The 18,520-nt window shown below is 41.2% G+C and overlaps 1 protein-coding gene across 1 annotated transcript; it reads left to right on the forward strand.

Annotated features, from left to right (window-relative positions):
- The first annotated feature begins 1,157 nt into the window (after window positions 1-1,157).
- LOC119741867 lies at window positions 1,158-18,073 on the forward strand. The gene is made up of 5 exons (XM_038217789.1): window positions 1,158-1,478; window positions 4,233-4,515; window positions 6,289-6,501; window positions 15,035-15,255; window positions 17,200-18,073. The coding sequence occupies exons 1-5, from the start codon at window positions 1,284-1,286 to the stop codon at window positions 17,443-17,445; spliced, it is 1,158 nt and encodes a 385-aa protein (XP_038073717.1). The 5' UTR covers window positions 1,158-1,283; the 3' UTR covers window positions 17,446-18,073.
- The last annotated feature ends 447 nt before the right edge of the window (window positions 18,074-18,520 follow it).

Here is an 18,520-nt window from a genome sequence, read left to right on the forward strand (position 1 = left end):
TTTCACTGAAGAAAAAAAAACTCATAAGATGACGTCATTGATATTTTCTGCGTCACTTATGCTGTACAGGGTGAGTCAAAAAAAGCAAAACCCAAATGTCGGGACCATTGTTTTAGTGAAGCACTTTCAAAATCTCGGATATGAAAGCCCAATTCATAAGCTTTGTTTTAGTACAAAAGTCATTCAAATCACTTATGTGCTTTTAAAGTTACGGAATTTTAAACACAACCACTGTTTTAAAGTTTTCTCCACGGATCACAAGAAGATAAGTGTTCTTTCAGCAAAACGAAAACAAATCACATAGCGATGTGTGAAAAATTGCGTTCGTTTTGCTAAAAAGAATGCACACCTTTTTTGTGATCCGTGGACAGAACTTTAAAACGGTGGTTGTGTTTAAAATTCCGTAACTATAAAAGTACATAAGTGATTTGAATGATTCTTGTACTAAAAGAAAGCTTATGAATGGGGCTTTCATGTCCTAGATGTACAAAGTGCTACATGCAGAACTACACTTAAACAGCAGTCCCGACATTCTAGTTACGCTTTTTTTACTTACCCTGTACACTGTTGTAAAGTCGATAGGCTTATACAATGCGATCATAATAAGTAAAACATGCCATCAAAATAAATACAAAAAGTTTATATATATAGAATACCGCCCTGCATATTATAGGTCAGGCTACCGCTCAACTCACTGCATCAGACAAATTTTATAGATAAATAATAAATCGATTAAGAAAATCCCATAACATGACGTCATTGTAATCTTCTGCGTCACAATGCCGTACACTGTTGCAATGAATGCATACGTTTATGATTTAGTCTGTAAAAGGCTTATAAGACTACGTGTATTACAATGCTGTCATAATAAGAACATAAAATAATACCAAGTATATTATAGGACTGGCTAGCGCCCAATTCAATGAACCAGACAAATTTGAAATATAAATAATAAATCAATAAACAGAATCAATAACCGAGGGAGTAATTCGTTTGTCTTTGGAAAACAGTTCAATTGATTGATGCGCTCGTGAAATGGCCTTCACACAAGTCACAGGTGTTACCATTGTTTGCTAACCATGAAACGCAGGCCTCGCAATTACCAGAAATCGCTTATATTGACAATAAAACAGAACCACTTAGGTTTTTGTCTGGACAGTAAAATATCGGTGTCGATGATTAAGTGCGGTCTGATCGTGTTAAATTGATGTTGAATTTACCAGCGATTTTGTGCTGGTCCAGGGAGCAAAGCTTACTCTGATTTTTGTGTAACATCGGACAAAATGTCTGTGCCGTCGGGGTTTCGACCAAACCGCCATGCGTCTATCGCGGAGAGCCGTGGATCCGTGGCCAGTGACCGGCCGATTCCCCTGTCCAGGCTAGCCGAAGGGAGCAATCACTCGGTTAATGTTGACACTATGTCCATGGGAACAGACGGAGGAAGGAGGCAGGAAGGCCCGCAGCCTGACTCAAGCCCAGTGAGTATCCCAAACATTTCCTGTAATATCTTTCATAGATTTGAATACCCTACCATGGCTCAGCGTCTTGTTCAACGTTGGTCGGAATTTCCCTTTTTTGGCAAGTTCTTCCTAAAAGCAGTTACATATCTTCTCGACTTAGGCATCATCTGAGAAAGATTTATACCAATCGGGTGTAGTCTAATTGACTCGACCAACAGTTTTCCCCGCACTTTTGTTTAAAACTTAAGTGACCAGGAACCCCGATTTTGCTCCTTGTGAATTCGTTAATAAACACAAGTTTATGAGAAATGTCGGTGTTCGGGCACCGTTTAGTCCTTCCTTTTCAGTTATTTATTAACGGAAAACCGAAGTTTGCCACAGTTGTTTAAAAATCATAGCCTGGAACACTAACCGATCAGATACGAACTTGAATGAATCTCCAATGAAACATGTCTAGAGAGTCACACATCCAAAGATACGGTTATTTCTATATACCCCTTCCGGATTATAACTCATAGTTGGATAGTATAGGGTCCAGTTTGCGGAAGGCATGGGGGCTCATTTGGTGTCAAATACTAAAAAAAAATCTCTTTTCTCGTTCCAAATTCTAAGGGGGCTGAAGGGGCTCGAACGAATGGTTTACCAAGTGGCGTAAATCCGTGTCGGCGAGTGGGCGTAGGGGGATGGGGGATGACCAAAAATCTAAGGTGGCATGATAAGATGTACATCTTATGCAACCGCGCTTACGTCCCTTTATCTCTATGATGCATTTACAGGTTTCGTACTGTTTGTTCTCAGATTTTCTGAACCATGTAATATCGGAAAATACAAGGTCACCTTCAATCTGCATTTCTTTGTTTCTCATCACAAAATGAGAGGGAGGGGTGACCATATCCCCCTGGTTAATTAGTAGGGAGGGGCTAAATCTTTCTCACCCCCACCCCCTGCCCCCCCCCCCCTCGCTACCAATAAAGCCCATGGCTCCTAAAATGAAAAGATGCCTATGCTTTTATAACTCGTTCGTCTTCTGCATAGAAATCTAAAAAGGAGGTTTGCAAGGAGTGTATTGTTCGGTGTGGACTGGAAATCCAATTGAATGAATTGGAATTAAGGTCGAAGCCATTAAGTATACTTGCAGCGTCAATAGAAGAAACATGTCTTACGCAAATTTGTGCCATACGAATCAAACACAACATTTATTTGATGTAAGAATCACTCAATCAAATCAAGTGCTTGTGGTAAAGTCATGTTGTTCACCAGCTCTGCGCGAACCACTTTGTTCTTGTCGGTGACATTTATCGACCTACATGCAACATGCCTCAAATCAAACACAGACAATGCAAGAACCACTTATGGTCGGGGTTAAATTACTAGAATGAATACAAGGACACGTCTCAATTTCGGTCCAAGCAAACATGTAAACAGAATTCGCACGATGCCCTACTAAAAAAATTTCCCTGTAATTTTTTGGTTGCCCCATTTTCTTTTCGTCTGGCATTCATGAGAAGCGATCTGTTGAAAAAGCCGGTACATATAGCTCCCTCCACATACACATAAAAGAAAACGCTACGAGGAGTTGCTGGCAATGTCTTGATAATAATGTATTTTAATTTTCACATTGACATGCATTCTGGATTTCACAAGCACGTACCAATTTAATTACTATTGCGCAATAAAGCACTTTGTCCATATTCATGGGAACAGCAATCCCATTCTGCCTGATAACTATAACATCTTACTAATAGAGGGTCCACGGTTTGACATTGTTATGGTCCCTGTTACCTTGGTACTTCTGTAATTTATCACTAAAGTAAGTATTAAGAATTACTTTAAACGATGTTTTAAGTATTGAGAAGGTTTTTTTTTTATTCATTATCACTCTTGGAGGATGACTGCATTAGCGAGTGCATCGGAACTATGAAACCATACATGTCAGAGACAGGGACAGGGACAGGACAAAGGGACCCCAAAATCCATAAACATGATCATGGCAAGCGAGGAACCCACAATGCCTTGCGACGTCTGCGTTTCCTAGTGGGTCTACCCAATGTTTCCCAATACTTGTGTTCCCCAATACCTATCCTAAGTGTTAGGGTTAGGGTTAGGGTTGTGGTTCGTGTTAGATGGTTAGGGGTAGTCTTAGGGTTGGGAACATAGGTATTGGGGAAAATAGGTATGCACCCAAAGGATAGATAGGTGCGAGCGAGAAACGAATCCTGACTAGGCCTACTTTTCAAACCTTGACATAAAGCCTTTGTTTAGAAATCATGCACCAGCGGCATCTGTTCATTGGTTGGGATTCCCCTAACCGCGATGTTAAAATTGTGGGTTTTTAAAGTTTTTTTATAGGATCATTAATTTGCTGTGTATTTTGTTTTCGTTTGAAGCAACAAAATACCTGTTTTAGCAGAGTAGCATATACTGCACATTCATTTGGGTCTCGTAACTACATCTCAATGCAAAGTGAACCCACATGCACACTTTTTTTAACCGCCTTCAATGACTTTTATCTTTGGAACAAAATCATTTCGTGTGGAATATTTTCATATAATCTTATCGTCCCATTGAGCTCGGTTCTTCTCGCTTAAGCGGTAGGTAATATCCAATTTTCCCAGTACAGACCTTTAAACCACTCCTGAAATCCACCTTTTTAATTACACACTGGACTGTGAATAAGAGAGAAATAAAGGGTTCACAATAAGGTATTAATCAATTTCCACACCATTTGATTCCCACATTGCAAAAATGACACTTTCTCCGATTGCGCTCAAGGCTGTGGTAGCAACACAAATGACCCGCACACCGAAAATAGACCGATGGCAGGTTTCCACGACGCCATCTGCGGTGGTCAACCGCCAACCGGCCCCACCCTCATGGATACCGCCCCAGCTGGACCCCGTCTCCAAGGATGTGTTCGAGGAGATTGTTTGCACACACAACAGCAACGGCAAGCTCAAGTTCGCGGTCACCAGGGAGATTGAGAGGGGCTCCAAGGAGTTGGAACGTGACCAGAGCTGGCTACCGGAGACGGTGTCGTACGGAGAATTTCTCACAGGTAAACAGTCAGTACACCATTAGAGCAAGTTCGAGCTTTAAAAGGAGTGTACAACATTTGCTTTTGCTGCGATTTTCTGAAATAAATGGATTTTATAGCAAATATTGTTACACTGACTTGTCTCACGTTTTGGGTTCGTAGATGCTGGAAAAACCAAGAAAACCAATCATATTCATGTAGTCTGGTTCCCTGACCCCACTCAAGATGAAACGGAGCAATTTATAAACCTTAGGGAACTGTAAGATCAGAGAATCATTCTAGCAGGCTTGTAGTCTTCACAGGTGTGTAATCAATTGCAAAGAAAATGCCGACGAACTAAATATTAACATTTAAGAGCATTTTTTTGTAAAAAAAAAGCCAGTTTTCTCCAACGCTGGTCGGCCAATACAGTTTTTCTTGAAACTGTCAGCACACCAGGAGCCACAACTTTACAGGATGCTTTAGACTGTCATTCCCTAACAATTCAGTAAGATATTTCGGGATAATTTGATCATTTCGAGGTTTGGGGTTTTTTTTTATGTCTGCAAATGTTGTATTTTCCCTTGAACTATAGTGATTCAAAGTTTGACCGTCTAAAATTGACACTTTGGAACTGAACCCCACGCAAAGTAATTGTGCGTTTTTTACGACAACCGGCGAGACACGAGTGGCGAAAACGTGGGTGATAATGTGCAGGTTGTACGGTTGCCCGATGACGACACTTCTGATGACAAAACACGTACATACGAAGTTATGTACATAAATACTACTATAATATGACCATAGTAAGTTTGCGCAGTCTTTCACTTCGCATGGTCATTGGTAAAAAGGAACTGACTAATGATGGAACCATATTCTCGTATTCGAAATTGCTCCTTGCACACTTTCAAAAGAGCTTGTCAATTTGTCGAGTGAATGAAAACCTGTATTTTAAACTAAGCAGCTTGTTTCGGGGCGAATTTCTCGGACCTGGCTCCATGCTACATTGTAGTTTTCGGGAAATACAAACTTCTTCTAATCAGCAAAACGGGTTTCAACATTGATAATCTGTAAAATATCGTTTAGAGACACAAATAAGCTAACTTTTGTTTTTAAAGGTACAGTCCAATATTTGCAGCTATCTAAAAAGTAACTGACGTAATTATTATGGAAAAACATACTTGGTTTAAAGATAGTAATGGGACTAAACTCCTTGTGAATTCCTTCTGGCATGCTGTCATTTTTAAGAAATCAATGAAAGAAGGCCACTGCTTTGTTGAACAAAAATCACAAATTACAAATGATGGACGCAACTCTCTAAATTCCAAAGAGTGAAAATTCACTCCATTCGAGTGAAGATTCACGCCCATAGTCGGAAACTAGGGACTAGACGTTTCAGAGTGAAATTTCTTCAACCGTAAAGATCGAGTTTTCACTCGAGCTTCGACTGAAGTGGTTCTTTTTTTCAGACTATTTCAATCGAAAATGAGAGTAGTTTTCACTCTAAAACGTCTAGTCCCTTATTTCACTCTTTTGAATTTAGAAAGAACATTTAAAGCAAGTTCATATCAATGAGTCCGTTAGTTATTTGCCTGCTTTAATATTACTTTATCCTTTCATTTCTTGGGGGAAAAAAAAAAAACCACCCCTCTCCCCCCCCCCAAAAAAAAATTCCCCGCTAAATGACTCCTACTTAGTTAAGATGTCTCCGAGTTTAGTCTGACACTTGACACTGACACTTTAGTTTGATACATTTTGTTATTTTTTAAAATATTTTTCTACATTGTTTGTGTCATGCTATTTTCTGTAATGTAGACCTGCTCTACCCTGACGAATCCTTCCTGCTCCACGGCCAGTCGTTACCGTTCACCAATGTTAACTTCCACGTGTGCGAGGAGTGGGTACCGGAGCCCCACCGCTGGGGCACCCATAAGGCCCTCAGACCCCCAGCAAAGGCACCCATGCTAACCGGAAGGGCGTTTCTGACCAATCACCGACTTATTCTCTTCTCGGCTGAGAAGCAAAGAGGTGAGCAATGGTGTACAAAATGCAAGGACATTTATCCCTTGCGCTTTACTGACATGTACAGGGTGAGTAAAAAAACAACCCGAAACCCAAATATCGGGACTATTGTTTTAGTAGAGTTCTGCCTGTAGCACTTTCAAAAACTAGGATATAAACGCCCAATTCATAAGCTTTTTTCTAGTATGAGAATCATTCAAATCACTCACGTACTTTTTAAAGTACGGAATTTTAAACACGACCACCGTTTTAAAGTTCTGTCCACGGATCACAAAAAAGGCGTACGTTCTTTCAGCAAAACGAAAACCATTCACACGTAACCTTTGTGATTTGTTTTGGTTTGGCTGAAAGAACACTTCCCTTTTTGTGATCAGTGGAAAGAAATTTACAACGGTGGTTGCGTTTAAATTTCCGTAATTTAAAAAGTACATGAGTGATTTGAATGATTCTTGTACTGAAAGAAAGCTTATGAATGGGACTCTCATATCTGATATTTTGAAAGTGCTACATGCACAAGGGCGGATCCAGAACACAATTTTGGGGGGCCCAAAAAAAATTTGGTCCTCCAAAACAGTGGGTCAAAAAAATTACGGCGTGGGGTTCGGGGCCCGCTTAAGGGCCCCGAAAAATTTTTGGATTCTAGATGCTCTGTGGTGCGATTTGAGGCAATTTCTGACCACTTTAACCTATGTTTTTTTGAGGAAAAGATGGTGGTGTACTCATTGCCTGCCTTTTTTGCGATGTCACATAAAAAAAAAAAAAATTGGTTTCGTTTTGGGGGGGGGGGGCATGGCCCCCTTTGGGCCCCCCCCCCCCTGGATCCGCCCTTGTACATGCAGAACTTCACTAAAACAATGGGTCTCGACATGTGGGTTTCGTGTTTTTGGACTCTTATATTTTGAAAGTGCTACATGCAGAACTTCACTAAAACACTGTGTCCCGACATATGGATTTTGTGTTTTTTTTACTCACCTTGTATGTAATTAAATTAATACTTAGGCCTACACGCTAGTAAAAGCGCATGTGGTAGCCCACCAGAATCTCCATCTTATTATTATTATTTTTTTGGGTGGGGAGGAATATTGCATTTAGGTTTCCTTGATTTTGTCAATCATTTTATATTTATCTAATCTTCTATTGGGTTTTGCCATTTGCCGGCGTACTTTATCGTCGGCGAAGGGCAGGACAACAAAAAAATCATATCTCTCCGACGCAAATTCCGTCTTAAAAAAGTACCTTATTACATTTAAAATATACGTTTGATGCAAGATTCCGGACAGCATCCCAATGAGCATCCCCAAAATTAAACACGTGTGCTCTAGATGTACAGCGTGCTATTCTGAAAATAAAAATGATGATACGTGACTTCCAGGCACTGTCGCGTATAATTGGTTTGAATGAGCGCACCATTTTACATATTCTTCCATTGCATGATGCGCACAAATTATGTGTATTAGATATAAGCGCGTGATTCAGCCCGTGGACCATAGATATAGAATTTAAAAAACTAGATCGGTAGCGCATCCACACGCGCCAATTTACTTCGTCCCCAGTGCTTACTTTATTCCAAACTCGTTTCCAATAGTAAGCCCTGGATAGGAAAGTTCTTCCTGTATCCTGATTCGATACCGCAATCAGGCCCGGATTAAGTGTTTCGTAGGCCCTAGGCACCAGTGTTCCAAAGAATGGAGAAGGAAGGGGAAAGGAAGAGGGAATAAGAACAAAGTGGAGAATGTAAATAATAAACACCGCTGTTCAAAACTCCATCCACGAAGCTAAAATCCGGTTCTGAAACCCATGTCAAAAGATTGTACATTCTGTCATGTCGGCACAAGCTGCCGCGCGAAGTCGCTTCATATACGGGGGCTGACAGCTACAGCTGTGCATATAAAAAATATAAAAATATAAAAATGTCCACTACAGGATTTAAAGACCCCCCCCCCCCTGCAGTCTGGGAACAGGGAACAGGCCTGAACAAGGTATGCGCAAAGGTACTGAGCATGTACATGCAGTTTTCCGACAATGAAATAAAAATATTATAGGTGCATTGAATTGGGTATTTTCGAGCATTTTAAAAATTACTTTCGAACGATTAGAGTACAAGTTCTCAATCATTCTTGCAATTGTCATCCGATAGAAAAGAAATAAAATAAAACAAAAAGTTATGTGGCGATGGCCAAGTCTTCAGGAGTCGGACTTATGACCCTAACTCAATGAGCCCCTTACCGACTTCCATATAGAACTCTTCCGGGACTCGGTACCCGGCCCACCACACCTCCTTCCCTGTCCATCCATGTAACTCGAAAGTCAGGCACCATAAAGGGAGGAAACGAGGTGGCACCCTAAGCCTTGCTGCCGAGTCAGCAAAAGAACCCCGTACCTATACGCAGACGCCAACCTGGACTTCGCAGACAGTCCCAACTTGTGAGTCAGCTTACCGACCGACCGAGCTAACTGCTGTTGGTAAATGACGACGGGAAATTAATACTCTTAAATGACAGAATTAACCGCGGGCATCGAAAACCAAAAGTGACACCAAGCGGGTTCGAACCCCTAACCCTGAGTTCGCTGTCAGACAGCTTAACAACTAGGCTGTTTCAGTAGGTGCTTTTCTCTATGCGTTTTAAAAGATAATCCTTCTTTCCGCAATGGGAGAGTTACCTTTTGTTTCATAGCTGCACCAAAGATGCATCAGCATCGTGCTATACACATGAATGCTGTTACGTAACTCTTTTCTACAATCATTCTTATGTACCGAGCAGTTGACTATTCAGAGTCACTACGAGCAATTAACCTTACCAAGCTCGTCCTTTTTCTGTCTCATCAATTATTGTTTCGCGTCGCACGTCTTTCGGCCGGCACTGACATGTCACTATGATTGAGAGAAATTCTAGCAAGTTTCCCCTACTTCATTACATTTATATCAAATTACTGACCTGTTTATCAATTATGTATACTCGCGCTTACATTTTTAAAAGCTTTTGTACTTTGTTTATCCACTTTCCAGTGCTATTGAATACATTTTAGTTGCTGGGACGTTCGGAAAATACCTCAAAATCCTCATTTTTTTTTCTCATCACAAAAAAAGCTGGGGATGATTCAATACCCCATCCCCCGGTCAAAAAGTGTGGGGGTATATACCCCCACCTCACACCCACCCCGGGAATTACGCCCCTGATGACGGCGCATGGTCTTTTTTTGTGTCCGGGTTGCCATACGCCTTGACTCAAGTCTACGGTCATGAAAAGGCCTTTGAGATGGAACAAAGCAAATCGATGAACCTTTGGCGACTGAACGATCTAAATTTGGGTCGTATTGTGTACTTACCAAGCAAGTACAATTTTTTACTAACACCTGCACATGTAATACGCCAATCGGCGGCGGCGGAACGCTTTTAAAACTGGGGGCATCACCAAAAAAGAGGCATTTGCTCAGAAAAAAGGCAACTTTCGTCGGTGTGAAAGAGGAGAAAATTGTGAAACTATTTTCGTTCACATTGCAAGGAATACATGTTACCCAGAGCAAAATTTACTTCCAACATTGATATACACTTTTAAAAGTGTTTTAAAAGCGTTAGCAGCACTTTTATTTCTTTACAGGCCAGTTTTCCATTTTGAGAGGGGCACAATTTTTTATTGCGAGAGGGGTCATTCGTGTTTTCGAGGGATAGTTTTCCATCTCGAGAGGGTTCACAATCTTGTTTTATGCGCGAGGGGTATTTTGTGTTTTTGAGGGGCACTTTAGCATTACAAGAGAGGAGATCATTTTTAAACGCGATCATAATGCTTTCATGTGCGTTTAAGGGCAGTTTTATTTTTATCTCGAGGGGGCTATTTTGTGACCTAATGTGGCAAAATGAGGAATGTCTCCTTAAACCATGTTATGAGTAATCAACGCCTGAAGTTGGATACACTAGGAAAATCATGTAATAAGAACCGGAAATGTCCCTGTCTATTCTGCATTTTCATTGGTCAATTCACAAAGGGTCATGCATTATGCATGTCTACCAAATCGGTAGACAAATGTAAAGAAAAACATAAGCGTTCTCCACGAGATGGTAAAGGCCCTCGCGGCTTCGCCGCTCGTGCTAGTCTTTTTACGTGTCAGCATCCGGGGAGCGTCACGTGTCCCCCCCGTTCCCCACCGATCGACGCCCATGGTTGGCACCGTGCTTCAGAACGACAGACTTTACACGTACATTTTATACGTAGGGCCAATGCATACATGCTGTACAGCGTCAGTTAGTGAAATCGAAAATTCGGAGAGAGACCTTAAACCTTTTTTGAAAACTTTTCTCTGCGCGTGTGGGTGTGTGTGGGTCATAGATATCTTACTATAATTCCGGAATCTCTGTCTGTCTGTCTGTCCGTCGATTATCTCCAGAACCGGGCACCGTATGAAGTTGAAAATCGGCGGGGGTATTTCTCGGGGCCACAGAATTTGCAGTGCCAAGTTTGAAGTGGTTTGGACTGCAAAATAGCAGTATTTTCGGAGGCAAACGTGGCAGCTTAGAACATAACACCACGCACTGCCATTCTTTTCAATTGTTTACGTCATGTTTAAGCTAAAGCGTGCGTGCTCAATATGACGCAAACAATGCAAAAAGGACGGGCACGCGCACGTGCATTGTAGGGCGATACATTGTCCAGTATTATAATGGGTGATCGTGAATAGCACTGCATACCATGTTTCCGTATGTACACGGGCACATTATTTTTGCAGTCGACTGAGCGGCCATTGTAGGTGGTCGAACTTCAAGCTTGGCGCAAACTTTGACGTAAGTGTGCGTTCAACCTGTGAAAACAACACCATTGAATAGCGTGCGTTGTTTGCACGAGCAGTTCTCAAAAACTCTGCAAGTATGCAACCTACACCAGCGGCAAAGCAATTTGCGTTTCCCGAACATGCACATTTTAGACGGGCACTGCACTAGTAGAATTAAAAGACTAGATCGGCAGCGCGTGCATACGCGCGGCCTTGCATGGAGGGTCACGCGCTGGAGGAAAGACACAAATTGCGCTAGACGTGACGAACGCAACGCCGTTTACACGCACATTGCGAGTTTATTTTTTGTTACTTGAGACCTTCACTGCTAATAATTATACACAAGAGAATAAATAAGATAACATCGTTCCCATAATGTTGAAACCCCAGTCTACTCTTGTATATTTCAATCAGTATCTCTTGAACATGGATGCTTATGATTATGACTAGGGCCTTCTTAGCAAAATTGGTTGTCTTAAAACAGGTTTACTTTGCAGAAAATAAACTGATTATATGAAAAGCGGAACGCCAACGTGTTAATACTCGGTGCGCATTTCTAGCTTCGTGCGCGTTGAGCTAGGTCACGTGCTGGAGGAAAGATACATTTAGCTCCATTACTCTACGTAAATTTGTTGCGCGTCCACGAGAGACAACAAAAATGGCGGAGATTTATCGCACTGTGAATGGGCGCGTGTGGACGCGCTGCCGATCAAGTCTTTTTATTCTATATCTATGGTGTGGGTAGGCCTATATGTGTTTTATGGTACAGTGCGGTATTTTTGTCGCCCCCCCCCCCCCCAAGTTTTCGTAGGCCCCCAAATTTTTCGTATGCCCTAGGCACAGTGCCTACTGTGCCTATTGGGTAATCCGGGCCTGACCGCAATTATTGGTTAGCAATGGATTTATGTCTTGTAGTTCGTGTTGTTATTTCCAACGTGCATTACGTTTTTTCACGATCATTGCAATTATAACGTCCACGCTTTCTCAAAAATACTCTTTCCTTTCCAATTTGTTCATATTAATATGAAATGAGATATTGCATATTGGCGGGATAAGATTGTAACATTTTAACTTCGAAAACAATCGTGTTTTTGTAACTCACGGCGCGACGAATTGATTGTGTTTTACCCAAGACACTGCATACAAAAACAAACGCTAATGTGACGTACAGGCGGGTACCAGACTATTCCTCATTTGCATACATGTGCAAAAATGTTGCACATGCAAATGACCCAATACCAGGGTGAGAGAGCAGGTAGTGGTGGGCGCGTAGTGCTCGACACCCTGGGGACGAGGTTGGAGCTAAATGTTATTGTCCTCCTGCACGTGACCTAGCTGAACGCTCGTGGAGCTAGAAATGCGCACCATGTATTTACGCGCTGCGCTCACGTTCGCTCGCTGTTTGATTGAAATAAACAAGAGTTGACTGGGGTTTCAACATAATGAGAACAGTTTTATCTTATTTTATTCTCTTATAATTATTAGCATTGAAGGTCTCAAGTAGCAGAAATAAACACGCATTGTGCGCACAAATGGCGTTGCATTCGTCACGTCTAGCGCGCAATTTGTATTTGTCCTCCGGCAGCAAGTGATCCTCGATGCAAGGCCGCGCGTATGCACGTGCTGCCGATCTAGTCTTTTTATTCTATATTTTTGCCGTGAACCAACACGTGCGCGTACTCCATTCGTTTACACTACACTTTCTGGTTCTAAATGACGTGTAAAGCTGATGCACCACCCTTTGAGATGAAATTGCTTTAAACCAGTGTTCAAGTCCGTAACTTTCACACAAACTGACACATTATTTTCGGATTTTATTTTTGACAACTTCCATATAAAAGCGTTGGTTTGCGTCCATCACTCATAAAGGTTTTGCATTGTATACACGGCGACTGCCGATATTTCATGATCTCGCTCGCTCATGCGGTACCACATTTAATGTGCATGTTTCATTGGCGTACATTCGGTGGCGTAAATCCATGCCGGTGAGTAGGGGGGGGGGGGTACCAAACTCGCCCGGTCGAGGAAATTCTGAAGGGGGGGGGGAAGGTAATTCAATATTTGGTTTTGCTCTTCACTGACGTATATTTTTAATTAAAACAATAGGTCGGTTTACAAAATTCGTCGGTGAAGGGCAGGCCCTATATTGACCCCTGAATGCTTGGTCAACACCATGGGTTTGTGGTTTCTCTATTTATATCAAATCCTGCATTAAAAACAACCCAGACAATGTCTTATTTAGGCTTATGTATCTATATGTATTTAAATAGAGTGTGTATCAAAGCAGAGGCTTATTTAGATATGTTGAATCGCAGACTTCAAATTATTCCAAATATTCGATTCAATTAAATATTTAGCTTCAAACCGGAAAACTGATCATGTACTATAATGAATTTTTATTTTAATTCGCCAGCTCCTGCTACCTGTGCTTTCGCATAATTACCCATTTTTTAATCAACAGTTGATATCTTAAATGAAACGAATCCAGAACATCTGTAGTGCATCTGTAAAGTTTCAATTGAACCTGTTAAAATGTTTCGTTGTCATAGTTATTTAAAATCGGCACTCTCACGCGCCCTCCGATGTACGTTTTACGTGCTCCATGTAATAGAAACGTGCCTATACCTGTTGTGGTATTTGAAAATTTTGGACGAAGTTATGCCCTATTTTTATAAATTTGGTGTCAAAATAACTTCAAGACATCAGAACAGCTGCCAGAGAATCCTGGAAGAATTTGATATGTGCAAAACGTCAATGGGGGGGGGGGGTGCGGCCCCGCCCCCTCCAAGCTGTTCGCGCCGCTCTTATGTTAATTAGTCTGACCAAAAAGAACTCTTAAGCTTTATTGTCATGTTCCCACATGTGCGAAGGCATCAATCAAAATGGTTTCATTTTCCCAATTTAAATTTTGTAGTACATTTGCACAGTTTCAATTCGATCCGTTAGTCGGCACTCTCATGCACGCTTCCATGTGCATGTACTTTTCAATGGGAAAACGTTAACATAACTGTGTTGAAAAATGGACAGTTTGTGACGAAGTTATGGCCCTTTTTCATAAAGTTTGTTTCAAAATAACTGCAAGAAATCAGAACAACTGTCAAAGATACTTGGCAGGATTAAAAAAAAAAGCCTTGCGACGATAGGAGCCAAAATGTACATGGTGGGGGGTTGTGGTCCCGCCCCTCAGCGCTTTTCCCGCCGCTTAATTAGTCTGACCTAAAATCACTCTTAACTTATATTTTCTTTTTCCATCAGTGCTAAAGAATCAATACAAACTGTTTCCTTTTCTCATCTACCGTTGCGTTGCAACGGTATCAGCGATAAGGAAATAGAGGGGGTGACGGCCACGCCCACCCTCTGCGCTTTTCGGGCCGTTCTTAAGTTAATTAGTCTGATCTAAAATCATGTAATTCTTAATAATCTACCTGTTCCAAGCTATCAAATGATACTGGTTTCGTTCTTGTTCTCAAATTTTGATTAAATGTAAAATTGGTCCCATGAGGCATGCTGCCAGTGGGCCTTAGTCTGATCTAGAGAAACTTAAAGATGGGCTTCTGTGATCAGGGTCGATGATACTATGCTTTAAGACAATCAGGGGATTTGTTCCCAAAATTTTGATTGAACAGTATCCAGCTCTCCGTCTAATACAGCCAAGCGGCTGCGAGAATTGGACATTCCCGTGTGATTTAGCTACGGCAGCATCATACGAACGACGACGACCGTAAAAGTTAGCAATGATTTTCAAATTTACGATTTTCCAATTTTCGATATTCAGCGACATCTTTGAAGAAGCTAACAACGCGGACGTCGGGTTCTGATTCGTCCAAGCCTGCCGGGTACCAGTTGAGAACGACCAACCAGGACACCGTGCACTTCCAGACGGTTCCACTAACGCATTTCCGAAACGTAGAGCTCCTAGCTACCGTGGGAACCAGCTCCGTCGCCAACATCTTAGGTCAAAGGTTATTCTGCTGTCTCCCGTTAACATGCTGTAGGGTAAGAATCCATATAAGGGGGCTTTTTGTCTTAGGGACAATTATCGCATGGCGTTGCAATTATTTTGGGTCGAAAATTCATAATGGATAATAATAAAGAGCTTTGCAAAATAAAAGATAACACAAAAGTTAGTTCAGCAAAAAAGGAGCAAAAGTGAACTACTGAGAGAAAAATAATAAGCAACTAGAGGGAAGGCGTTTGTACGTAAGCAATAAATAAAACTATTAAAACATCATACGTGACATTTGGCTTTTTAAATCCGACTTGTCTGAAGAAAACTTTAACACGTCCGCGGTGTTTGTAAGATTCTCTTAGTTTAATAAATATGATTGGAAAAAAAATAGCCATAACTATTGTACTTTCTCCCACGCACATACAAAACACTATTAAGAAATGTGGGGTCTTTGAGGAGGACATTGCTTTGATTGGATTCATCTCGTACGTGTTTGCAGAGAAAAATAGAACGACCTTAATTTCTCAGAAGGATAATTTGATAATTTTGTCACAAAACAACTTTTGCCAAAAGGGAGGCACATCCTTTGAAAGAAATGACGAGAACGGCACAGCCTTGGGGCTATTATTTGCGTAACGTAGACGAGAAACATTGATATAGTTATCAAGATGTATTCTTAAGTATTCCTAGCTAAGAGGCTACCCCCAAAGCTGCCGAAGAATGAGATTACTTTGTTAAAAAAAGTCCTTAACGTTTCCTGTTTTGCTCACGGCGTTTTTCGTTTACGTAAATTTCACACTATTACGAAAATGTTAGGTAAAGAAACAAACAAAGATAATACTCTACTGCTTGTTTTCCTTTTTTTCTTTTATAAAGAATTATATTGTTGTAAAAGCTCTCCCGGTTTTAAGTGTGTCGTACTTGGACGAGATATAAAAGGTAAAGGATTAACGATTTTGGCTTCGGGAGAATTTAAAACCCTTGCCTTTTGCGGCTCTGGCTAGATACTGTTCCATGTTTAACTTCATGATTATCAAATCATGTTATAAAATGCTATCAACGGTTGGAAAATGTCCATTTTGTTGTCACGTGAAAAGCTAAGTTTATTCAATGATTCATGAGTCAGGGATGGGTTGAACTGGACACGTAGCCTAGCTTTGGAACTTCAGCAAAGAGTCAGTTGGGGTGACTTCTCACTGTTGGTAAGAGGACATGAACATACAAAGATAAAGTTGCGCTTCATGGAAAATAATTTCTATTATCCCAGCAAGACAATGTCGGTTATTTATTTTAAAATGAGACATCGAGCGAAAATAAATCTGCCCACTTAATGGAATATTACTTGTGTGAATTTCGAATTACTTGCGATCAAACAAGTTCAGGCGGATCTCTGTGTGCTTTAGAGCCGTTTCAGAGGGTTGAACTCGCCAAAAATAAAATTACGAAGTTGTTATTTTTTTTCTTTGAAATCAAACATAGAAATGGAAAATATGTTAGGAAAAAATTGCAATGTTCAATCTGGAAACTAGCTGGCTCTTTTGCTGCGCTTATGGTCTCCACCTCATGAAAATTTATAAAGATATCATACGTGCAGCAGAAGCATCACCAGTAACAATTATTGTATCAGCTTATGCTTGAATTATTTCCCTTCACCTCATTGTCAATACATTGCTTGGGCTGTTGTGTCTTCCCTTTTCTAGGTCTTAGCACCACTTTCGAGCACGAAGTTCGGAAAATGAACAATGTGAAATTCTTTTCCAATACACCATTCTGTTTATGGAAATCCCATGAGGATGAACGAGTTCCAATTGCGTTTCCTTTTATCCCTCTTCTTTGGGGGCAAATAAAAATTGAGTAACACGAGAAAAAATGGAGGGAGAAGGGGGGGGGGTTAGGAGCGTGAGTCTTAATGCCGTGTCAAATATTTGTGGCACATGTTCGGATTAAATCTGATCTGTAAATTTGTTTTTGCTCTGTGATTTTCCCCCAAGGTATGCTATGAAGATGACATGTGCTCCAAGTACTGGTACCCACGTGACCAACTGACCTTTGGCACCAATACCCGGATGTTGTCCATGGGCGTGGTCATGCCGCCGTGGGGGAACCGCAGCCTGCTTGAGGTGCACGTGTGTGCAGACGTCCCCCTGTCTCTGATGAGGGGGTTTATGGTGGAGCTTCAGCGGTACTCGCCAGGGTTGAGATCGACTGCCCAAAAGCCGCAGGAGTATGGCACTTAAGACTCGCATTCACAGACTTTGCTTTAACAGGCAATTGGGACCGGATCCAACAAGACGACATTTTCTTTTTTAGTCGTTATTTGTTTTTGCGTCGGGGTGATGTAAATCAATATTTTGGTTTTGCCCTTCACCGACGTATAGACACTGTACATACTTAGTCTAAGTATACAGTGTCTATACGTCGATGTAGGCCAAAACCCAATCAAAACCTGTTCATATTTACGGAAGATCAGTAAAAACCATACGATTCATTCATTCAGCGTATATAATGTGATAATTATTTGGGGAAATCGTTGACGACTTGTACTGATTTATATTTTACAGGATTTCTGTAAGAGGGTTTGAACTCAATATTGCTCTGGCGACTTCAAGCACATTTTGTTAGGTGGGACACGTTTTTCGTACAGCACTGCTTTGTGTGTGTGTTTATTAAATTCTTTGTCAAATTATGTGGGGTTTTTTTAAATATAAATATACCTTGATTCTTTTAGCGAATGTTCAAAAGGAATATTAGTGACCTGCTCCGTGATGGTATCTCTTTAGCTTGTACGCGTACACGAAATGTAGGTGTAAATATCTTTCATTTAAACTCCCTCTGGCTATCAAATCATCTCCATCCATCACAACATTTAAGACAAACATAAAATCTCACCTGTACAAACAAGCTTTACTCTCACAATACACAATCCTAACTTGACTTTCTCCTCGAGCGCCATGGCGGATACCGGCGCTTTACAAATGTTCTTTTATTATTATGTTCTTTTATGTTTATCCCCGGGTTTTTTTTACCTCATTTTTCTACCCTCATTTTTACCCTCGGGACATGGGCGTCGCGAGGGGGGGGGGGCATACCTGGAAAAATAAAAAACAGAAAAAAGGGGGGGGGGGGAAGAGGTGCGAAGCCATATTGCTGTTAATTTGATGGGAGGGGGTAGGGCAAATGCTCCGCTGCTCACGCTCGAAAAAATGATAAATTGAGAATATAATGAAAAAGTTATGGAATTTTGGGGGCAAATTTGCTTTGCCCCCCCCCCGGGAAAAATCCTGGCGACGCCCATGCCCCGGGATTTATTAA

Source organism: Patiria miniata, unplaced genomic scaffold, assembly GCF_015706575.1.
Source record: "Patiria miniata isolate m_02_andy unplaced genomic scaffold, ASM1570657v1 HiC_scaffold_5, whole genome shotgun sequence".
Classification (NCBI taxonomy): domain Eukaryota; kingdom Metazoa; phylum Echinodermata; class Asteroidea; order Valvatida; family Asterinidae; genus Patiria; species Patiria miniata.